At 42.8% G+C, this 25,021-nt stretch overlaps 1 protein-coding gene across 21 annotated transcripts in view; it reads right to left on the bottom strand.

Annotated features, from left to right (window-relative positions):
- Positions 1-1,898: 1,898 nt before the first annotated feature.
- The window catches only part of Liprin-gamma (liprin protein kazrin), a 239,525-nt gene continuing 216,402 nt past the window's right edge, over positions 1,899-25,021 (bottom strand). For 12 of the 21 annotated variants that reach the window (XM_033480135.2, XM_033480141.2, XM_033480142.2 and 9 more), the window contains 5 exons: positions 24,795-24,939; positions 17,017-17,206; positions 13,103-13,129; positions 10,576-10,596; positions 7,436-7,809 (listed from right to left, as the gene is read on the bottom strand). In XM_033480135.2, coding sequence (XP_033336026.1) covers positions 7,576-7,809; positions 10,576-10,596; positions 13,103-13,129; positions 17,017-17,206; positions 24,795-24,939 — 617 coding nt within the window. In that variant the 3' untranslated portion in view covers positions 7,436-7,575. Of the gene's footprint in view, positions 7,810-10,575; positions 10,597-13,102; positions 13,130-15,052; positions 15,187-17,016; positions 17,207-24,794; positions 24,940-25,021 lie in introns of those variants that run through there. The other 9 variants (XM_033480138.2, XM_076525094.1, XM_076525099.1 and 6 more) reach the window with 8 other exon arrangements.

Below are 25,021 nucleotides of genomic sequence, written 5' to 3'. Positions count from 1 at the left end.
ACTAGTAATAATTATAATAGTACTATAATAATAATAGTATTAATAATAGTATTATAATAGTACTATAAACTATAACTAGTAATAATTATAATAGTATTACAAAAATATGAAAAATATACGAAATAGAAAAAAAATAAACATTAATTTTGCATTCATTAATGCTGTTTCGTTCTCTTCGGTCTGAATAAAATTCTGATTTCTTGTCAGCAGTGTTTAAACGTTTAAGTAAATGCAAGACACACGATAAATATGAATGATCTTTTTTCTTCTTAGAAAATGATTACAATTGAAAATCTTCTGATCATTATAACTTTGAAGAAAATGGTGCGGCAAGGGGTTAAACACCTTCGTACTCGACTCCGAGACACCGACACACTATTTTGGATTTTGTAGTTAACATAGCTTCGAGTTCAAAGGTTCGATGTTTTATACGCTGACTGTTTTCTGATATTTTTTTAAATGTCGGAGATGAACCGTGGAGAATTTCTTAAGGGAATTTTTATAAAGCTACAGCTTCGTTCCTAATGCAAGATATTATTTAAGAGAAAATTGTCGAGCTTCGTTTAGACACGGCTGCAGTCTATTTGTAATAAATAATTGCAGAATTTAATTATATTCTGTGAATTTTAAGTAGCATTTTTAGCGATGGAAAGAATCGATGACTCTTTGAATATTTTAATTGATTGAGATAATTAATAATTTATATATTAAATATATATATTTTTTTAATTAATAATTTAATTGAGAATACAGATAGTGAAGAAATGCTCAAACTGTTCGTCAGTCATCTACAGATGGTAAATGGTTTAGATCCGACACGAAAACGTGAGAATTATAATATGCTATATATAAAATATTCAATTCAATTCAAATATTCAAATATTCAATTTATAATGTATTTAACTTTGTTATATAGTATATCAAAGTTAAATACATTATAAATTGAAATAATATCGATTAACTCGGATCGAAAACGAATTTCGCGCTCAGGGTCTGACTATTTTATCGACTTCGATACTTTATCAACTGAGGAATAGCATAACTCAAAATCCTTATGTATCCTAAGTCGGTGTCTATAATAAGAATGAAGTATAGAAAACTATAACGTTAAATACGATTGCGTTGGTGGCACGAATGAAGTGTACAGACAGTATGTACAATTCCTAAGCTCGGACACCAAATTAGGGTTTGTAAAAATTTATAAAAATTTCTAAAAATTCGTAAAAACCCTTAAAAAATCGTAAAAATTAAACGTGAAAAATTTTGGCGACTTTGTCAATGCAGAAGTGCGTAATGAATAGAATTGGCAAAGAGATAGGGTGTGATCAGCTAGTAGGAAGGGGTAAATGACGGAATGACCAAAAAATAAAAAATTGTCGAAGTCTGGATAAAGAAGTGAAAGAGGTAAAACTGTCACAGATGAATCTATATTTAATCTGTTCATTTTTGTCACAAATAAATGTATAAAATCTGCAGTCTAATTATAAATAAAACGGATTGAATTAACTATAGGGACACTGAACGTAATTCTAGTATCTAGAAGTAGATTTAGTAGATTTAGTATTTATATACTGAGTATTTTTATACTGACCGAAGACTCTAAACCGCACATTTTATAACGTTAAGATGATTTTCTATGTTCGACTTTTTTGTACATCGCAGAATTTATACTGCAAATTTAAAATAAAAAAATAAAAATAGGCTGTACACGCTTTTGAACGGGTCTTTACGTTCGTTTTCAATTTTACCATTAACAAGAATAACAAGCCTTAGATTTTTTTCCACGAAACAGAAAAATTCGATGCGTTTAACCCTTTGATGATTTCGATTCGATTTCGGTTACCGGTTAGATGGGGAGAGAGGAGGTAAAAATGGTGAGAACGGAAGCGACGTCCGCGTTGCACAGAAGTAAAGGCATTCATTTATTTCATTTCTCCCAGATATTTAGATTACAACTCACACAAATATATACAGACGATACTGAGCACATTTACAATGTTTCTTTCGATCATTTGGTCGCGTTTATCAGTTAGACATCCACAAGCGAATGTTACAATTGCTTCCGTAAAATACCTTAAGACGATCACGAAACGTCGAGGATCGGACGCGGATCTCTCTCGTCGATCCCCAAGTCCTCTCGTCGAACTTCCTTTTTTTCGGCACGTGCCGCGCGCACGCCAAAAAAATAAATTAGAGGCCCTAAACTAATTTATCCGAATAAATTACTTAGGTGTGTAAAAAAAAGGAAAACAAAAAGGAAAAACAAGATGAAAACAAAGGGAACAAGAGGGGAAATAGAGAGTTTCACTCGGGAGAGTATTGATCCGTCGTTTAGCCGCGACAAACGACGATAATACTGATCCATCGTCAAGCAACGATCGAAATAAATTACCGCAAAGCGCATAAATACGAATTTCTCGCCTACGAATAAATATTCAATTACATGCTGGTGTTTTTTTTTTATCTACAACAAAATAAACGTTCGAGGAAACGATCCGATCCGGACGTTGTCCCGTCTGCGATCATCGCGATCACATCGTGATCGGGACGCGGTCCTCGGGATCGATGGATCGCGTTGCATCGCGCGACACCCGACGACGCTAAATCGTCCTAACGCGTTGCGAACAATTAATATCGGCTCGCATAAACGCATCGTCGACCGATCTCGTACATGCTCGCCTCCCCGCAACGGGTTGCACAATTAATTACAGCTCGCGTACATCTAACGCGACCGGCTCCGCAGAAGTATAATACAATAAATTCTCCCTAATTCGCGCTCTCAGATTGCGCACGAACATTGGACAATTTGGGAAGAGGAGATACGATTATTATTATATAGCCTTTGCGGCTCGTTTTTATAGTTGCTGACCGTCATTGTATATTAATCAACGTAATGGTATATAATAATAATATTATTATAATAATTATATGTGATACATATATATTAGTCAATATAATTATATAATAATATTATTATAATAATTATATATAATACATATATATTAATCAATATAATTATATGTAATAATATTATTATAATAATTATATATAATACATATAATATAATATATAATAAATAATCGATAATTATATATAAATCATTATAATTATTATAACTATAAAAACGAGACGCAGGGCTGTTTAATAATAATCGTATCTCCTCTCCCAAAATTGTCCATCGCTGCGCGCAATCAGCGCGCTAATTAGAGATAAATTACTGTTAATTCTCGATTAATTCCAGTCGTTGCGAAGATTCGTGCGCCGAATTGAGGGGTTCACAGTGAAGAGACGATCCTCGTCGACGAATCGCCCCGAAAGCTCCGGCAAAAAATACGTCACACCTCGAGAGATCACATAAATAATTTCCTCGCGTCGAAGTCCCCGAACGGCGGGGGGCTCCTTTACGATATAAATACAACGAACGCGTTACATACTCGTGAAAACCATGATTTCGCTAAGCTACGTCAAAGAATCGGAACGCGATGCGATATGAGAACCGTCGACGATCTCGACAAGACGGGCGAGACCCTCGTGGATTTCGTTCCGAGGGAAATGAGATCGTCGTTTCACACGGACAAGAATCGTTCTCGCTTCGCGCTCCCCTCGATCATTGTCCCCCGGCGTGTGCGTTCGAAGAGAAACCGTTTTTTTCTTTTTTCTTACACGTTTTGGTACACATATGTACAATTATATCACGAACGTAGAAAAACATAACGAAGGTGCGAGGGCTGGAGAAAGGAGAAGAAACTAAAGGGGGCCCTGGACGGGCCCCGGGGTGGGACCGCCGACTCGTTTAATAGCATAGATCGCGAAGGTTTGCTGATTACACGGTTCTCGGTTAGCTTGGTCTCGGGTTTCGTCTTATCTCACAGTCTGTCCCGTAGTTATGGCGCGTCTAGGAAATAACGGGTTCCCCGGATTATTCCAAGAAACTTTTTCCTTTGCGAAAATGCGATCCGCCGCTTCGTTTACGAGAGGTATTAACGAAAAACAGTGACCAATGAGATCCGCTGGCGCGCGGCGGCCGAGCCGATGGGCGGAACTGGGTCCCGCGCGCTCGTTGGCCGGCCCGCCTCGCTCGCCTCTCATTGGTCGCCGTTTTTCGCCAATAACTCGTAAACGAAGCCTCGGATCGCATCTTCGCAAAGGAAAAAGTTACTCCAAATCACCTCAGGAATCTCTCGTCTCCCGGATACGCTATAATTTTAGGAGACCCTGTATATTTCGTCGACAATGAAAGAAGTATAGGTCTCCGCCTATTCGAACTCTCAGAACAGCCGAGTAACAGCGACTTGGAATGTTTGTTGGTTGCCGATCCGAACAGTTCCCCGTGTTCTTCCGGTGAACACCAATGGAAGCCCCAGTCCACTTCCACCGTGATCAATGGGCGATGATCAACGTCGCCCAAATCGATCGATCGATCGGCTCTCGCGACGGAACGATCGCCTAACAGCCTCCTCGATCTCCGAGCGATCGTGTGTCTCCATCGGTAATCGACAGTCGTCGTTGAATCATAGTTGAAAGCGTTACCGGCGGCTTCGTCTGACCGGTCGCCGCGCGGCTTCGATCTTCGATCCCAGACAACGAAAACTCTTCTTGGTGCAACAGTGTTAGGATCTCTCGATTCTGCTTGGTCGTGTGTTCGTTGAAGGTTCGGACAGACGCGGCGTCTTTGATTCTCACGATTTGGCAGCGATTCCAGTAGAACGCGACAGCGTAGAAGGTCTCCGGCGTAGGTCGATCGACCGGCCTCTCTCTCTTCGTGATCGCAAAGATCGCGTCATCGGCTGGTCGCCTTTCAGCCGTGATCTGCGCGAACTGATCCGGGTCGTCGAACGGTTCGCGAATCGTTCGACCGAGTCGACTGCGATTCGGGTAGCATTATTTCATCCTAGACCCATGCTCGATTATCATCCTACTGCCGATACTACTGGTGAACAGTCTTTCCTCTACGTCTACGTCGCTTAACTGATTACGAAACTGGTCCTGACGGCCGCAGAACCGTCTGCGATTCGATAATTCACGGCTCGCGAACGCGAGGCTCGGGGCTTCTGGTTGACGCAGGTACAAAAGTCCGATCGCGTTCACGCCGAATCCGGGTCAATGTTCCGGCGTTTCGTCAAATAGAAGATCGATCAGAGGCGTCTTTCTCGCGGAGCATCGATTGGAAGATTGCGATCGAGGGATCGAAGGTACGTAATTTCCGCGCGAGAAAGCAAGTCGACGAGAAAACACGAGCCTCGTTCGCGTCTCCTTCGTTGATTCAACGGTCATCGCGGCGATCCTCCTTAACTATACCGAACCTAGGCTACCAATACGCTCCGTTACATCCTCCAGATTACGCAGTTCGCACCGCAAATCCCCGAATCGACGGTAAAACAGCGATGTTCCCTGAATTGCTATATATATATATATATTGTAGAAACCGGTTCGAAGAGGATCCGGTTTAATTAATTGTTGAACTAACGGTTAAGCTTAACGGTCAGCCTGATAATGGTTAAATAGCTTCTGCGTCAAGATGGCGGACTCGTCGGCCGGAGCCACTGGAGAATTCGGTGAACGTTCTTCTCTTCGGCATTGTCGAATAAATAGTCGCGGAAAAGCGAACGAAGTAGCTATAGTAGGCGAGCAGTCTGTAAGACTGCTTTTGAAGCCGAAAGGCTGCTCGGGAAACCGGTGGCATCGAGGGCCTTATATCGTCCGCCATGTTGATCAGAAGAATCCACGTTGTTCCCGGAGTTTATACCATTTCTGTCAGTGATAGGGAGAGAGAGAGAGAGAGAATTATGGAACTTTTGAATAGGTCTGCTCAGTGCCTTCTTACAGAACATTATGATTCCGGTGGGAGAACAGAGGAAGGCAAGTTTGTGAATCTAAAAACTTCCTCATTTATAAGTAAACAGCGGATTTTACGCATTTATGGCAATTGAAAAATGTCACAATTTAAAATAGTAGAAACGTGAAAAGAATTTCATAAAGACAGTGTATTATTTTGGAACGGTTGCGATTATTATTACAGAAAGAAAGAAAGGGAGATCTTGTTTAGTTTCTATTTCTTGAAATTCGCACAGATATAATGTTTATTTTCCATAAAAATCCGCAGTCTATTGACAAGATAATCCTAGATCTGTCGACCTTTGAAAGCAAAACTGGCACGCGCAGTTTAATAAATAATTGGACTGCGGATCTTCGTGGAAAATAAAAATTGTCCGCATCAAATTTTAAGAAACAAAATACGCTTGGAAACGTTATTCTCCCTTTAATGAACCGAACGAGCACAAGATACTGTGTTAATATCCTTAAAAAATTATTTAATCACAATTTTCAATTCGACCTACTCGTTTCCGTCACGAATGCACAAAATCCGCACAGTCTGTTAACAACAATGACGAGATAATTCGATAATCCTAGGGCTGGAATCGCACCTTTTTTTAGAGACACAATTACCGTCATAAATGCATAAAAACGGCGGCAATTAATAATACAATAATAATAACGACAAGAGGCTACTGTCCAAGGTCATCCGAATTTGATAATCCTAGCATTATAATTACCGTTACGATTACCGTCACAAATGCATAAAATCCACCGTCAATTGACAATAATAATAATAATAATAATAATAATAATAATAATAATAATAATAATAATAATAATAATAATAATAATAATAATAATAATAATAATAATAATAATAACGATAATAATAACGATAAGACGTAACTGTCCAAGGTTATCCAAATCCCATAATCCAAGAATCATAATTACCGTTACGATTACCATCACAAATGCATAAAATCCACCGTCAATTGATAATAATGATAATAACGATAAGACGTAACTGTCCAAGATCATCCGAATCCAAGAATTATAATTACCGTTACGATTACCGTTACAAATGCATAAAATCCACCGTCAATTGATAATAATAATAATAACGATAAGACGTAACTGTCAAAGATCATCCGAATCCGATAATCCTAGAACCATAATTACCGTCACAATTTCCGTCACAAATGCATAAAATCCACCGTCAATTAATAATAATAATAATAATAATAATAATAATAATAATAATAATAATAATAATAATAATGACAAGACGTCACCGTCCAATAACATCCGAATTCGATAATTCCAAAATAATCCAAAACTCGCCGATAAGAAATGCGCAGACCAATTAAAAAATTCCCACGATTCTCTGGTCCCTGTCGACACGGTTCAAGGAAGATCGCTGTCTCATCCCCGACCCAGCGACTCGGCCTAGGCCAGGTAGGTCCTAGGATTGGTCTTCGGGTTGCCGGCAGGGTCGTCCTTGGTGGAGCAGGGCCAGGCCTCCTCGACCAGGCTGCCGTACCTTTGTACGCCTGGGAAAGGGGGCCCGGTGCTCTGCGGCGAGTAATAACCGCCCTTCAGCTGATAATAATTGCTGGTCTGCTGATACTGGTACTGATCGCCGGGAGGAAGTATGTTGCTGTATCCGGAATAGGAGCCGTACTGCGAGGAGTACGTCGACGAGTATCCCCGCTCGCTGAGGCTCCGGTAAGGCCCCGAGTGCTGGGGCCTGCCCTCCTGTCAAACGGGGGTGCTGACCGCCGCGCTGGTTATGTAGTCGATGTCCCCGATGCTCTTCACCCTGCGGTGCCTCTTGTTCCCGGTGATCGGCCTCGGCGGGAGCTGCGGTGGCGGCGGCGAGTTACTCCGGGCGCTGCTCATGTACTGGCTCGCCAGACTTCCGGTGTCCGACGAGGACGACGGGGAGGCCTTCTCGCTCCTGGGTCGCAGACCGAAGGCTCGACTTAGCGATCCCTGTGGAACCACGTTCGTAGATTAGTGCGTGCTGTTTTACGATTCAGGGTTCTTCAAGGGTCAAGAACTAGATACAGCGAACTCGTGACAATAGCTTTGGTGGGTGTCGTGGCTTTTTCGTTGAACACTTTGTCTACTGGGAGAGGTCTTGGTTAGGTCTGGGTTAAGGTATTTGGTGCGGGAAGATATTTCTATCCAGATTTAACAATGGTTTTTGGCGAGAGTCTGAAATGGTACCCTGTTAGAGATTGAGAAATGTTGGAAAGATTGTTACAAAAATTCTGGAAAAATTGGTAAAAGTACTTCCAAGGACGCAGTTTGCGTCTATAAAATCGAAACGTTGATAGGATTTTGAGGAAACATTTTGTTTGCAATTATGTTGCCTCAAAATGACTCGCAATCTGGACAAAGGAATTCCTCGGGTCATTTGAAGTAACTTTTTCCTTAGCGAAAATGTTCTATGAGGCTTCGTTCTCGAGTTATTAACGAAAAACAGTGACCAATGAGAGACATGATCGGCTGGCGCGAGACTGCCGAGCCAATGAGCGGAGCTGGGCCTCGCGCGCTCGTCGCAGGCGCCGCCTCGCGCCAGCCGTGCTCGCCTCGTAATGGTCAGCGTTTTTCGTTAATAACTCGTAAACGAAGCATCGTAGGAGAATTTCGCTAAGGAAAAAGTTACTTCAAATGACTTCAAGAACCCTAAGGCATTCTTGGGACACTCTGTTTAGACAATTTTGATGGAGTCAGATACACCAGGATACCATTATAGGCTTCTTTTATTCCAACGGTGACATAGTATCCTCATTGTTAAAATTTGAATGGTAGATATTTTTTACTGATTGAATCTCTTGTTCTAATAAAACAATCCTGTCAAAATTGATACCGTTAATGTCTCGTTTTATTTAGTTGTTCGAGTTCGGTGTATCTTGTCGTCTAATGTAATAGTAAGTCCCGGAGGAAGTGATGATCCGACAGAGGATGTTTGTGGACGAACGACTATGATTTCTCATGCGAGTTCGGGTTTCTTGAGTAGAACTGGGATCGATGCAAAATGGTGGGTAGTAAAGAATGATCGATCGTGTGATTAGAAATTGATTCTTCGAGATGATCGTACAGTGGCCCACAAAAGTGTTCGTTACACCTTCTAAAACGTGATAACTTTCTGAAAACTCAACTGAATGACGTCAATTCTTTTTTAGATGATAAGAATGACTAATCTACTAGACGATGACTAAAATGCCTTTTCAAATTTTGCCATTACTTGGGATAACAAAGAAAGATAAGAAACTCTTGTTTTTTAACTTTTTATAGTATTTAAGGTATTTGTTAAATTTCCCAGAGTTTTGTTATTTATTTTGTTTGACATTAAAACTGATAATAAAATTTAAACAAAGCATTTTGGACTAGCATTTTTAGACTAGTCCCGACTGTCATCCAAAAAAAAAGATTCAAGTCACTCAAACCAATATTAAAAAGGTTATCGCTTTTTGAAAGGCGTATAAACATTTTTTCGGACCACTGTATATATGATTTCGGTAAAACAGAGGATGTTAAAGCTTGTCTCTAGAAAACGATTACACGAAATCGAGGGAAGCGAGGACAATGGTCCATGAATCGATCGAATGACAGGCACGATGCATCGAAATGTTCACAGAGTTCGTCGTAAAGCGCATTTCGAATCAGAAAACATCGAACGTCTTCTCTTTCGATCGAGTGAAATTTTACACCGAAATTTTCAGCGCGAGTCTCGCGCGGCGATCGATTCTGTGCTCGAAATGCGCGTGCAACCGAATGTCGAACTAAGAATTTCTGTGATCCGCGAAACGAGACGAGGAGATCGCGACGAAGTTGGGAACGATGATTCAGCAGCGCGAACAAAAAGCACAGTTGAAGTCGCTACGTTGAAATACAGAATCTGATGATCGGTGTCAACACAACGGCACACGACAAGCATTCTTTGTACTCTAAAGAAAATTGAATGGTTCGATCTAGGGACTGGTGGTGTTCGTTCTAAAGCGGAGGTTAAAGAAGGGTCAAGCTGATCGAGATCATCGAAACTGGCCGAAGTCGAGTGGGCAATTCTCGGTTCTTTGTCCACGGGAATCCCATTAATGATATAAATAAATCAACATAAATATCCGAGAAAGATTCGGATCGGCCAATCTCGATGTTGCTGGACAGATCGTAGGCACATCGAGATCATCGAAACTGGCCGAAGTTGAGTCGGCAATTCTCGGTTCTTTGTCCACGGGAATCCCATTAATGATAAATAAATCAACATAAATATCCGAGAAAGACTCGGATCGGCCAATCTCGATGTTGCTGGACAGATCGTAGGCACATCGAGATCATCGAAACTGGCCGAAGTCGAGTCGGCAATTCTCGGTTCTTTGTCCACGGGAATCCCATTAATGATATAAATAAATCAACATAAATATCCGAGAAAGACTCGGATCGGCCAATCTCGATGTTGCTGGACAGATCGTAGGCACATCGAGATCATCGAAACTGGCCGAAGTCGAGTCGGCAATTCTCGGTTCTTTGTCCACGGGAATCCCATTAATGATAAATAAATCAACATAAATATCCGAGAAAGACTCGGATCGGCCAATCTCGATGTTGCTGGACAGATCGTAGGCACTCGAAAGAAGGTATCGAAGGTGTCTACCGAGCAGGGATCGGCGGGTAATGATGACGAAAACACGGGGGATAATACGTAAAGTAGATGATGATGATAATGATGATGAATGAATGATGGGCGCATACCTGTGAGCTCTTCCACGACAACTATTAAAGGACGAAACAAGGTCGATTAAGAACCCACACCGTGACTTCCACATTGAAATCATCAGTTTATATATTTACACAATGGCATCGTCATCGTTATTATAATTAGTCTTTAGGTGGCTAGAAATCGAGCGTCTGCGGGCAATCCGTTTCAACGCGGCATTCACTACAATTAAATGGAATACCATTTGGGAACGGGACACTCTCCGATTAACATACATTGGAAGGTGGCAAGGGTGGCGCGATCGACTCTTTCCGATCCCGCCCTTTGACCTTTATGTACAAGTGTTTACAGTTACGGCGGCGATACAGTCAGCCCTTTCGAGGAAAATATAGTCGAGGGGGCTCGCGATCGTTCGCTCGTAATTCACCGGCTCCGATCGAACCCGGGATCAAACGATCGTATACTCGTTTTTGCACGATTCGATTAGCAACGATTACGGTGATTTCTCTGTAATCAGCGTCGAGAAATGCGCACAAAACTGGTACAATTCGGGAAGAGAAGACGCGATTGTTCGAGCTTCGCCGGCTCGTTTTTACAGTCGCTGACAATCGGTAGCTGTAAAAACGAGGCTCCGAGGCTCGAACAGTCGCATCTCCGCTCCCCGAATTGTACCAGTTTTGTGCGCAATCTCGGCGCGAATCGGGGAGAAATTACTGCAACGAGCTGCGACGGATCGCCGAGAAGCGAAAGAGAGAATTCGGAGTCGTCGAACGCCGAAGGAACGCGGAAAAATCGCGGTTCCTCTCCGAATTCTCCGCGTCGCAGGGCCGTTCGTTCGTTCTATCGGATCGAAACGACGAACGAAATCGTTTCGACGCGTTCTTTCGATCGATCTTCTTGTGTCTCGAATTTGTTCGATCGAAGACGATCGATCGGCGAGGCATCGCGACAGAATCGAAGTTGAACGAACCGGAAAGAATCCGCGGTCTTCGGAGGAACGGCGAGTTACGAGCGCGGACTACCGACCAGATCGTCCCCAAGAATTTGACTAACAAGTTAAGCTCGTGTGATTCGTGAATCGTGTGTTCGCCGGCGATCGTCGCTCCGCGACCGCCGTGAACGAACGTCGAACGAGGGTTTACAAGATTTACAAATGTAGACAGCTCGGGAAGTAGAAGGATTTATTAATCGCGTTTTTCTTTTCGCGTTCCTATAGGCCGGAAAGGGCGTTGCGTGGACCGCAGCCCCGATCTCGGTCATCTCTCTAGAAAAATTGTCGCGAGGGCTTTGAACGCGCGAATCGGAGAATTTCGTTAATTATCTAGAATCGCGGGGGAGGGGAAGTACGAATCTCGTAAACTCGGACACCATTGCCGTCTGTATTTCCGAGGTTCGTGCGATCGAAATTCGTGTGGGACCGTCGGCGGATGTCAGCTCGGCGTCGAACCCAGCCCGATCGTTAATTAAACGCGACGATCGATCGATCGATCGGATTGATCGCGGCGAACGTTCGACGCGTCGCCGACACGCCGCGACGTTTGCTTGCCGACGAGGAGACATCCCCGGGGTGTTTCAGCGGCGAGGATGCCTCGTCGTTCCGGCAGGGTTGTGATCTAAGAGATAACGATGAGTATCTACTATGTCTCTACGAACACCCGGAGCCTGCAACGCGACGACGGATCGCGGTTCTTTCGGTCACGGGTCTCGTGACGAGAGCGAAGCGCGCTCGCGCGGAACGGTTTTCCAAGCCGGATCTCCGCCGACGTTATTTCCACGGATCATAGTCAAAAACGAAGCTCGATCTCGCCGGAATCGAAAATTCTCCGCGCTTCCGCGCGACTCGTTGAACAGCTTCGATCGAATCGCGCGTGCTTCGGCGTCGGCCGCGCGTTTCGACGCGTTCGGGAAACGCGCGAGTTTCCGCACGATTCCAAGAACGTGCGCTCGATATTATTTCTACGCGTATAATCGCAACGTTTACGAACGATTTAACATGTAAATATATAAATGCGAAGTCACGGATAAATATTATACGGTCGGGGATAGAAAATCTACGTCTGCGGCGGGCTCGACGATTCGACGAGATTCGTTCGAACGGAGTGTCGGGGCCGATCGTTTCGTCGGGAAGCAACTTTATCCTCGGCGCCCTGTAACTTTGTCTCTGCGATCGATCAGCGATTATTATCAGTCGACGATTGAAACGGGAGACCATCGATCCGTCGTCGGCGTTGCACGCTCCGATGAAAATTCAACCTCGAAGTTTCCCAGAGGGACGCGGCGTTCGCCGCTCCGTTTTCACGACGCTTTCGCGAACCGGCGAACATCGGCGCGCTTTTTCGTGGCCGACGGCGAACATCGCGGCGCGCTTTTCTCGCGGCGCGACGGCGAACGAACTCCGTCGTGGAAACTTCGAGCGCAGCCAGGACTCGTTTAAAACACCTCGTGGTCGGTGGCCACGGCGACAGAGTTAATGTACAGAGACGTAGGCGAAAGAAACGATGGATTAATATATAGATCTAGATACATGTACGTATATATATAATATATACATATATACCGAACCTTTTTCAAGTAAAGAAGACTGCAGGTCTGCGACGATCCACAGGATGCAGGGACAATGATTAACGTTAGGTCCGAGCTCGTAGCTCACAGCTTGCGACCATTGTCGTCGCGGAGGCTCGACGGACGATCCCGTCGCGCGGTCCCGCGGCGCGGCCGCGCGCGTTTCGTGCTCGAAACATATTAGAAAAATATTTCTATTCTCGGTGAAAACTGAATATACCATACCTGAGAAACATGGAAGTTGCCTAGTCGATTTTCTCGAGGATCCCTCGGGTTACGGTTTGAATCGTTGATTTCTTTTTTTTCTTTTTTTGGACGACATGCGCGCGACACGCTCGACCTACGATCGCGACGACGATCGATCGCGAAGGGATCGCGCGGCCTCCGCTCGACAATGGTTACACAAGCGTGTTCAGGATGCGTCGAGATAGGAAAACAGTTATAGTCAGCTTTTTCTTTGTCTTTTCGCTCTTTTCACGGAGCTTTCTGGCGTGGTACTGCGCGAGCGTCCTTACCTAAGCGATGCCATGCAAGTCGTGCGAATGAGAAACGAAAACGGAAAGGCAGAAAGGCAAACCATATATTTACAAGAAAATGAGATACACAGTGGACAATGGAAAATGTGTTCGAACGTTGGTGTAACCTCGGCTTTTTGCGCTGTATGTTTGAGCGAATGTACGTCGAAGGGAAAAAGATATTTTACGGTGTATTAAAGTAGAGTATATTAATGTCGAAATGCAAGGAATTTTCGATTTAGTGAAAAACGTTGTCTACGTGATTAAACAAATATTAAGGAACGCCGAATTTTCGCGGAACGTGAGTATTCGAACGCCTTATAAAATTCAGTCGAAGAGTTGTTAAGGGTTGTAGATTTTATTTTATTAATTTTTATTACCAATTTTACTGTTTAACAATATGTTTCAAGAAGTTTGACATTTTAGAAGTTATTCTTTATTTATGATCGATATTATACACGATTCTATGATTTGTTCGTAGTATGCACGTTCTTCGTTGCAACTCGTGTGAATATAAATTGTTATCTTAATCTGTTGACGCATTCGAAGGAATTTGTAAAATTAGAACGCAGTTTTGGCTCATTTACCTGTGCTAATATTGATGTAACATAGGAAAAATCAACGAAAATTGCATTCTTTTTTGCAAATTTCTTCAGATGCATTCACAAGATAATTAAGATAACAATTTATATTTGTACGCGCCTTGATCTTGAATCCTAAATAAATACTTACTTTGAAAATGTCAAACTTCTTGAAACAATAGAGGCATAAAGGCTTAAATAATAGAGGCATAAAATTGGTAATAAAAATGAATAAAAAGAATTTGCTTTTATAACTTAATAGTTTGTCAATCATGTAGACAACGTTTTACACTAAATTGAAAATTTCTTGTATTCCGACATCGATATACTCTACTTTAATATACCATAAAGTATTTTTTCCCCTTCGATGTATATTTATTTAAATATACAGCGTAGAAAATCAAAGCTATACTAATATTCGAATACCTTTTTCGTCGCCCATTGTATGCGACGAGAGACCGACTCGGCGATAGCTCGGAGAAGGGTGCATGGTGTGAAAGAGTCCCATCGGGAAATGGCGGCTCGAGCGACGGCCGATGTGAATTTCGGGCCTCGGTGTCGTCGGTTCGATCGAACGAAACTTGCTTCTCGCTCGAGCGGCCATTGAAAACAATGCGTGACACACGGGGTGATAGATAGATAGATAGATAGATGTGATCGCCGGCGACGGCTTTCCGTGCGGTGTTCCTCGTGATGTTATGCAAACGGTGTTTCACAAAAAAGTGGGAAGAGAAAAAATATCGTCCATGACGCGGTTAGGCGGTGTGACAGACACTTGGTCTTCTTTTTTTTATTCAAGGCAGATTGCTTCCACAAGTGGACGAGTTGTTTTGCTTCTTTTTTTTAATATTTACCTATTATTGCGACAATCTTAAATATTTATTCTGTTAGACAAGGCCCCGTTACGTTTCGGGCTGTCATCGATCTGACGGCCCTTCGTTCTCATATCCGGCGATTTCTTTGAAAAGTACCACTCCATAGATAACTACTGAAATCAATCAAAATTAGTCTTATCTTTATGCGTCCGCGGGGGCTCGCTCAAAATATTTGCAGCGTGTGTGCGCGCGCGACACGAATTCGACCGGCTACGCTAAGTTCTGTGTCCTGTGTGCACTGGCAACTGAAAAAAAAAAGAACGAAAAGGTGCCACGGATTTTCTGAAATCGAAGCGTTAGATCCGTTTCTACGTTCCAAGCGAGCTCTGTCAAACAGCGTGACGAGAGCGTAAATTATGAAAGCTATCGGCAACGTTTCATCGAAGCTGATATTTACAATAAAAAACGTTTACGTAAAGCACCACCCCTGCTGCTCTCCTAATTATCGTATCAAATTTATATTTATAATCAATCGATATTTTATCAATTTTTAAGCGTCTCCGAAGTATTTTTCAGATGGACCTCTGCTTATGGAAGCTACCAGCAACGACTAAGCTCGATTAATATTGGAGAAAGAGAAGCTCGACGTGATTCGTATTAGTAGCAATAATGATTAAAAGAAGCTATTATACTCTATTACACCACTCGTGAGGTGTTAAAACTAGGTCTGCCGAGAGTTTCAATTCTTTTCTGGTCAGTTCAAAGTTCATTTTAGAGACTGACTTCAACAATGGAAGCTATCGGGATCGGCAATGCTAAATAAAAATTGTAGAAAAAGAAGCTCGTGATTTTAAGTGCTTCTAAATTGTTTGGTTAGGTGTACAATAATTTTTCCTGGAAATGCCAAAGTACGGTATGCTGCGAATTTCTTTGTGCTGGTCCTACGCCTGTGTAATTTATTGCCACGTCTGATCTGTTTGGGTGTAAGTCAGGTAAGAAAAACCGAACAATTGTAAGGTACGTGACAGATACGGTCAATTCTTCTTGGTTGACAATCTGATTGTGCACAAAAGTGGACAATTTGGAAATAGGAGATACTATTGTGCCAATATAATGGTCAATCACTGTAAAAACGAGTCGCAAGACTCGAATAATCGTATCTCCTCTTCCCAAATTGCCTATTTTTGTGCACAATCTCAGCGTCAATTCAGGAGAATTGATTGTAATACCTGCGTGACCGTTGAATCGTGGCAACTGGCCTCTGAATTGCCTCCGAATTGTCTGCGAATAGTGTCACGTGGCCTCCGAATTAGCCTTCGAATAGTGTCAGGTGGTCTCCGAATTGCCTTCGAATAGTATCACGTGGCCTCCGAATTGCCTTCGAATAGCGTCACGTGGCCTCCGAATTGCCTTCGAATAGCGTCACGTGGCCTCCGAATAGCCTTCGAATCGTGGCAAAAAATTGAAAATAAAGAAATACAATTCATACTAATGTATACTGCAGTCTTTTCTTGCCGACTGCCCCGAGTTTCAACAAAAACTAGCCTTCAGGCTCGAAGAATCGTGTCTCGGCGCGACTTAGTATTCTCATATCTGCATATATCTCGATTCCCATTTCCAAACGTTTCTAAGAAAAATGTACTGTACATCCGACTATGAAAGCTGCAACCATCAACAATGCTGAAGAAAAAATAAAAGAAAGACAAAGCTCTTTAGTCCCATTTTTGCAACGAGCTCCGCTCCTAGCATTGGAAACAGCCCAGCGAGAGCAAAAATTGTTTCTCAGGTCCATCGAAAGTGTACTTGTTGGAACGATCACGGATATCTAGCTGGTTCTAGAGTTCGTATCGCAGCGATAGAAGCGATCTGCCAAGAATTGCTCGTACCCCGTGCAAGTTGAAGAGACAGACCGAAGAATAGTACGCTAAGAAGAGAGGAGTACCGACGAGTACCCGGTGCAGTCGTTTATGGACCAGGTGGGGTAAATCTATGCGGTACGTTACCCTGAGGCTGGATCTGCGTCTATCGACCGTGCCAGTGTGATTAGCCGTCATGTGCAGGGCCGAGAGGGAGCTCTGATGATGCTGTAGGTGCAGCGCCCTGCTTCCACGACCGAGGCTACCCCCTGCGCTCACGGTGCTCATCGGACGACCACCGCCGCTGCTGTTCCTCGGGACCACCTCCAGCTGACTTCTACGCACACGCACACCACGCTTCATGCACGCCTTTCTGCGTACACGCGACCCCTGACCGCTTATATGCACACACCTTTTTGGTGACACCGCGGACACACACACGTTCGGCACAGTTTGCAGCGAACCTCTTTCTTTTTCTATCGTCGAGAGGTCATTTTCACCTTCTGTCTCCGGCGAGCTCGAGGGCCCTTTCGTGAAGGGGCGTGGGGTGCTCTCGCGGATGGGGTGCGAATTCACCGGAATAGTTTGCTAGTTACTGGTGTATAACGCGGGGGAGAGAGTGGGATTCCGCCAGAGCTGGGCCAGTTAATCAACGATTCAACGCGATGAAAAACGCGGGCATGGGCATATTTTCACCCGGGCTGAAGGGGTCGATGTTTCGTTAACGTTGGATCTGATGCGTTGGAACTGAATTTGCTGTGTTAAAATTGAATTTGCTACATTAAAATTGAATTTGCTGTGTTGAAATTGAATTTGCTATGTTAAAATTGAATTTGCTACGTTAAAATTGAATTTGCTCCATTAAAATTGAATTTGGTGTGCTGAAATTGAATTTGCTACATTAAAATTGAATTTGGTGCGCTGAAATTGAATTTGCTACATTAAAATTGAATTTGTTACGTTAAAATTGAATTTGCTGTGTTAAAATTGAACGAGTTACGTTTACACCGAATTTGCTATGTTAAAATTGAATTTGTCATGTTAAAATTGAATTTGCTACGTAAAAATTGAATTTGCTGTTTTGAAATTGAATTTGTTACGTTAAAATTGAATTTGCTACGTAAAAATTGAATTTGTTACATTAAAATTGAATTTTCTGTGTTCAAATTGAATTTGCTACGTCAAAAATTGAACTTGTTACATTAAAATTGAATTTGCTGTGTTCAAATTGAATTTTCTGTGTTCAAATTGAATTTTCTGTGTTCAAATTGAATTTGTTACATTAAAATTGAATTTGTTACATTAAAATTGGATTTGCTGTGTTCAAATTGACTTTGTTAAAATTGAATTTGCTGTGTTGAAATTGACTTTCCTCCATTAACATTGAATTTGTTACGTCAGAATTGAATTTGCTGTATTGAAATCGAACGAGTTACGTTCAAACCAAACTTGCTACTTTGAAATTGAATCAGCTACGTTAACCTTGACATAAGTAACAGAAAATTGTATCCGCGAGAACTATCTTCGAAAACGTATTTCGAGAAATTGATACATAAAGAGACGAATCCCCACGAGCATAATTAACCGCATAATTCACCGTCTTGCTCAGAGAAATTAGCTTTTCGATGAAGCAGCTTTCTCAGCTGTTAACATGAATCGTGTCAAAGCGATAATTTTAGCGGAGATTAATGCCCAAGTCTGGGATCAAAGGGACCACGTTGAATCCTCGAAACGCGTGCCACGTTAAAGATCCGATTGAAATCGAACTCGATGCATAGAAAAAGGAGGTCGATAAACACTCTATCGATCTTCCTTCTTAGCGCGTCGATTGCCACTAGTCGGTCGTACGTGTCTGACACAGTTTCCAGTCGATCTTTAACTTTTTGAAGTAGGCGTCTGCGCGCTAATATCGACGGATGCTTCGAAATTTGTCGCGCGAGGTCAGATCGTTATCCGCGGCACGCTTTCGTCCATTGCTTTTCAAGGATCGAAGTTGCGAGAAATATCGAAAGATCTGACACGTCGATAAATTGCAATGTAATAATTTCCCCCTAATTTTCTCGGCTCCGAACTCTCGAACAGATCACAGCAATTTTTCCCTAATTCGCGCGCTCGGATTGCGCACAAAAATGGACAATTCGGAGAGAAGAGACACGATCATTCTCGCCTTGCAATTCGTTTTTATAGTTACCGATTGTCAACAATTATAAAAAACGGGGTACAAGGCCTCCTCTTCCCAAAAATCGTCCATTTCTGAGCGCAATCTGAGCGCGAATTAGGGAGAAATTGCTGTAATCCGTTCGAGAGATCGCAGCCAAACAAATAAAATCAGCTCGGTAGATTCAACGTGGTCCGTTCGAACGTGATTGATCTACTCTCGGGAACTCTATTCTAAGGACGTGATAATCCGACAACGATCACATCGTGAAAGTAATTGTTTAAAAAACGAAACAAGGTCGTAACATAAGGAGCGACATCGATGCTGAATTTTTCAAAGGGTCTAATGGGGTGTTAAAAGATCGGCGAAGGTTCATCGTGGAAGGGAAAACGGTGCATAAGAATATGAGAGGGGGGATGGCGGAGGGAGGTTCGGTGGAACATCGTTTTGGCACACAAAATCTATCGTGATCGAGAGAGAACATTCGAAACTGAAGGCTCGCTGCAAGTGCTCGACGCTAGGACCAGATCGATCATAATGAATATCTAGTTACAACATAAATATACATACACAAGCATTTTGTGCACCATTGATATATGTAGAAGAATGAATATATATGATGGTCGCTGGACACCGGATGCGCAGGATCGTCCGCGTGGGGATCGACCGGGTCGCATCGCGGGGCCGGCTTTGGTCAATTGGAATATAAACACCGAACAGTCAAAAATGTAAATATCAAAGTTGGCAAATCAGAAAAAGGTAAAAGGAACCATAATGCATACTGGTGTAATCCATGGCCAGGCTCGAACGGGCGCGACAACCGGTCGCGTTCCAATCCGCTTTCACCGATTTAGGTGAACGACCATGATGGAATTCTAACGAATCGACCCCTGCCGAGCGACGAAAAATCATTGAAAATTTCACGAGCGTCAAAATCAAATTCAAAATCACTTCGGGACCATCCAACGAGCACAGCTAGAGCTGTACGCAAGCTTGTTGCAGCTCGGGAGACCTCTGGCACCGCCATTTTACTTTGCCCCCAGCTCGCTTAGTTTATTTTAGACGAAGAGACGCGAGGACGAATCCGTTGCAATTTATAACGTCGTCTAAGCGGATCGAATTCTACGAAATTTCTGCGAATTTTACATCCAACGATCATCTTTTCCTTCGCTGGAAAAATCCGTTTACAGTGACGTCTCCCTGATTGACGTTCAGCTTGGAAATGAAAATTGATAATTTGGGAAGAGGAGATACGATTATTCGAGCCTTGCAGCTCGTTTTTATAGTCATTGACAATCGATAAGCATGAAAAACGAGCTGCAAGACTCGAACAATCGTATCTCCTCTTTCTAAATTGTCCATTCTTCTGCACAATCTGAGCGTCAATTCTTGTGGACCATCTGAGCGTCAATGAGGGAGACATTACTGTACTCTGTTTTTTCTCCTTCATGTGACAACCGGTTCGTATATATAAATTAAATACAGAGATAATAAATAGATACAATTTATATAAAAATTATAGTTATAGCTGGTTGAATAATTCTGCAACCCTGACCAGATTCCAAATATTAAAGAAAATCCAAAATTCTGCACATTTTGCACAGGTCCCGCTTAGTTCAAATTGCTCGGATTCTGCAAAAATGGCCACGAAAATGGACAATTTGGGAAAAGGAGATACGTCTATCAGAGCCTAAATAACCTCGTTTTTATAGTTGTTGAAAATCGGTAACTATAAAAACAGGCTCGCAATGCTCGAATAACCGTATCTCCTCTTCTCAAACTTTCCATTTTCGTGTACAATCTGAGCGTAAATTAGAGAGAATTTCCTACACGTCGTTTATCCAAAAAATGGAGAATGTTGTTATCCCCTAAATGATCTAGCTATCTATTCGACGGAAGATTTATCCGAAAAGCAGACAGAGGCAAGGTAGGATCTCGGCCAGAACTCAGGGGATGGTCCTCGAGATTCCGAAGGCCCGGCTGGCAGCAGGCTCTCCCATCGAAGCCGTGTTGCCGCAACATCTGAGGCGACACGCGGCGAAGGTATCGGCCACGGATCACACCAGAATTACTAATAGTAACATGTGCTGTACATAGCGCAAGTGCAGTGCAGGCGGCAGCTGTGGGCTACGGCTCAGCTATGAAAGACATTACCGATGGATCCGCGATCGAGTGGACTGCAGACCCAGCGAATTAGCTGCGGTGCCGAGTACAATGTTTCAAGAACCATTTTCATCCGGGTTTATGTTTGTATATGTACATTATGTCGACTGTACTGTACTGTATTTACGTGTGTGTATTCCCGATATATCCAAGTATGGCGTGTGTATTACGGATGAGTACTTAGGCTACGACCTCCGGGTCCGTAGCGACCCCGACCGTCTTTTTTCTCTTCGTCGTTCAGCGCCCGGCGTCGATCCGCGCCGTTCGCGGGTCGGGGTTGCCACGGACCCTGCGTGTACAGTTACCTCAATATGCGAATCGATCGTTCGATCATGCTCTCGTCACTAACGGCGCTCTAAGAGACCTTCGTGACGCGTCTGAATGGCCGATATATGTCGATGTCTCTGAACGAACTTGTGTACTCCGCGGCGAGCAGCGACGATTTCGCGCCGATCCCGTCTAGCTCGGTTGTTTCGTTGTTCGGTACTGCGGTCCCTCGTTAGAAGCACGCCGCGGAGCTGATCAACTGTTTGGGGCATGGCGGGATCGAAAATGTCCCGTAAAGATGGGATCGCAAGGGTGATCGAGCATTTTTAGGCGCAACTAGAAATATTGCAATAGCTGCATGCGCATTCGTGGACCCGTGTGGCACGCTGGGAACATTTGGGTGCCACCCTGTTACAACAAACTCTACTGAACTGTCGTTATTTTTTTATATTTTCATGTTATGCGATTTCTTTGTTCATGAAGATTTACCAATTTTGTTTAATTTAATACATTTGAATAATGTAATATAATATGTAAGAAATATAATTTTATTATATATAATAATGTATAATAAATATAATTCTATTATATATAATAATATATAATAAATATAATTTCATTACATATAATAATGTATAAGAAATATAACTTTATTATATATACTAATATATAACAAATAAAATTCTATTATATATAATAATATATAATAAATATAATTTTATTACATATAATAATATATAATAAACATAATTTCATCATATATAGTAATATATAACAAATAAAACAATTGAAAATCTCTGTGCGACACGAGTCTATTTATTTTCTGAAATCCTGTGCCCCAAAGAGTTAACTCGACGCATAACTTTCGAACAAACGGTTTCCGCACCTCGTGACTCGAATTTTTGGATAATTCTCGAGAAAATCTACGGGAACATACTCGAAAGAGCCGAAAATCTCTGGACCGGTAAAGTAAAGTTTGACCGATTAGTATAGTCACCGAGTAGAATAACGAGTCCGGATCACCAATTGTCCGGTCAATCTACCGAGATCGATTCTTGGAATTGCGGAATTATTATTATGTTGAGATCGTGCACCAAGTTTCAGCAGCTCTCGTTGTTCAATCTTACCTCCGTAACGGCCCGGTACGCGCGTTTAACGAGGGAACGCCGTACACCCGAGTACACGTGCTCTTCTATTCTCTCGCGAGCAAATGCCTCTGCTCGGCTATTTACAATCCTCCCGGCGTCGGGGACGCGTCCTCTTAAACGATACCGATGCGGACTAGTATTAAAAGCTTTGCCGGTTTTTGCCATAATATTTACAGATCTCGGGACACGATCGCCGAATACACGGCGACGCGCGACCGTCGCGCGACACGCCCGACCGTAGAAACCCTGACTAAAAATCGAGACCTGCCCCGACTTTATACAATGAGAACGCCTTCGAAGCTAACGCGAGCGTGTACCGCGAGACTCGGTGCCCGCCGACGAGCACTCTACGCGAGTTCTCTCGCGCGACCGGAAGCAACGTCTCGACGATGTACTCTCCGCGACGGAAATAATTGACAGCGGCTCAACGAACGTCCCTACGATAGCTCTGCCTAGAGAAGATCATTAAAAAGAGAGTGTGTGAAAGAGAGAGAGAGAGAGAGAGGGCTCGCGAAATTTTTACACATGTTCCGAAGGTCGTCCGCGACGGAAGCGGCGCTTCCGTTGACCTCGAGCGCGACTGTTAACCGGTCTCGTCGGCAGACTGCGACGACGTCGGTGCTCGAACCGACGCGAAATCTGTTTGAAGTAACCTGTTGCGTGGCCCGAGCTCGAGAGAATATCGGGACATGCATCGAACACGTCCGACTTGTTGCCGTTATACTTCGCGGAGAGACCGTTCCAAGGTGGTTTCACACGTTGTTGTGGTTCGGGCTGATCGGAGATGGCAGTAACAAGAGTTTAAGCATGACGGGGATGGTGTTTTGAACACACGAAAACATTGAATAACTTATTAACCCTTCGTAGTCGAAAGCGTTTTTAATTCTGAGTCGAAAATCATTTTTCTGAACCAAAATATCTACAATTTAAGTGTTTTTAAGCTATTTGTTTTGACAATTGTATTTTAGCAATTATCGTGAATTTTGGGGGGACTTGCCATTTGCATACTTGTTATTAAAAACGCCATGATGAGAAAATATTGTTTTTCGTTGACTAAAACATTGCTCGTGCTGGAAATATTGCTAATTTTATCTGGCTTCTTAAAATTTGAATGTGTCGCGTAAAAATCGATTTGCGAAGACGCGGAAAATTTATAAAAGAATTCGCGTTTGATTAAGTGAACATTGAAAAGTCGTAGTCGATTCTTCGTACTCGAAAGTGTTTTAATTCTGAATAGAAAATAATTTTTCTGAACCGCTTTATTTCCGTTTTAACGCATTAAGTGGCGAATATTAACTCGAATAATTCGCAGAGTATCAAAGTCAATTAATTAACGACACCGAAACTAGGAAGTGACAAATTTATCATAGGAAATATTTGCTCAGCTATTTTGTATTCTAAAAATCCTAGTAACGTTCAATTTGCTCAATATATCACAAGAAAAATGAATTTCGAAAACCCAGTTAAAAATTAGTGTCACAGATTCGATGCATTTTAATTGTTGTGGAATGCAGTCTCGCAACTAGTGCAACAGTCACACTTTCGACAGTTCTTCGAATATATATAAATTGGGAAATCTGAAAATTATTTTGTAACGCGATGGAACAATTTTTAGAGATCATCATAGTCACCACTCGAGTGCAAAGGGTTAATAATACAGTATAATTGTCTATAGTGAGCAAAAATATGTCAAGAAACGTCCAGCGACGAAGAACACTGTCTTCGTAGCACAGAGTCCTAAATCACGAGCAAACTAAATAGAAAATTACTATGACGAACGTATACAAAATTATGGTTAAACTTGCGGGTTATCCGCAATCCTAATTCTCCAAGCAGCCATTGTATTTCGAAAATATTTCTCATCGTCAAAAAACAAAAACGAACATCCTTACGTAAGCACTTTTTTTAATGCGCTTCGACGATAATTACATTCGAAAGTCAGTGTTAAACTGCCGTCCCCGGTCGACCCAATTGATAGCCGGTATCTGGCCGCATGCGTTTTTTCTGAATAACAAAGCGCGCCGTTTTATCGACGGCCGAAGGACAATTGTCCCCGATAAGGTCTCTCGAGCAAGGACAAGTTGGAATGGAACCGCGAGAACGATGATTCGTGTTTTCGGGCTCGATCTCGTTATGTCGATTAGTGAGCGTTGTCCAATGTCGCCTCGGGATGATAGAAGACTGAGTACCTTGCTGGAACGACGAGGGCTTCCAGTTCGGCGGTCAGGTGCCGTCTGATCATGTGTTTAGCCGGCGGTATGCCCAACGCTGTGGCCATCGTGTCGCCGGTGAAGGATGGCTCCAGCACGACCAGGGCACCGTGCACACCCGAATCTAGTTTTGGATGTCAAGTTCAGTCTTCGGAAGCGTTTCGAATCGCACGGAGAACACGTGTAAGAACGGCCTAAGAAAATGG

This window comes from Megalopta genalis, chromosome 11 (genome assembly GCF_051020955.1).
Source record: "Megalopta genalis isolate 19385.01 chromosome 11, iyMegGena1_principal, whole genome shotgun sequence".
Taxonomy (NCBI): domain Eukaryota; kingdom Metazoa; phylum Arthropoda; class Insecta; order Hymenoptera; family Halictidae; genus Megalopta; species Megalopta genalis.
This window is presented reverse-complemented; position numbering and strand designations above follow the sequence as displayed.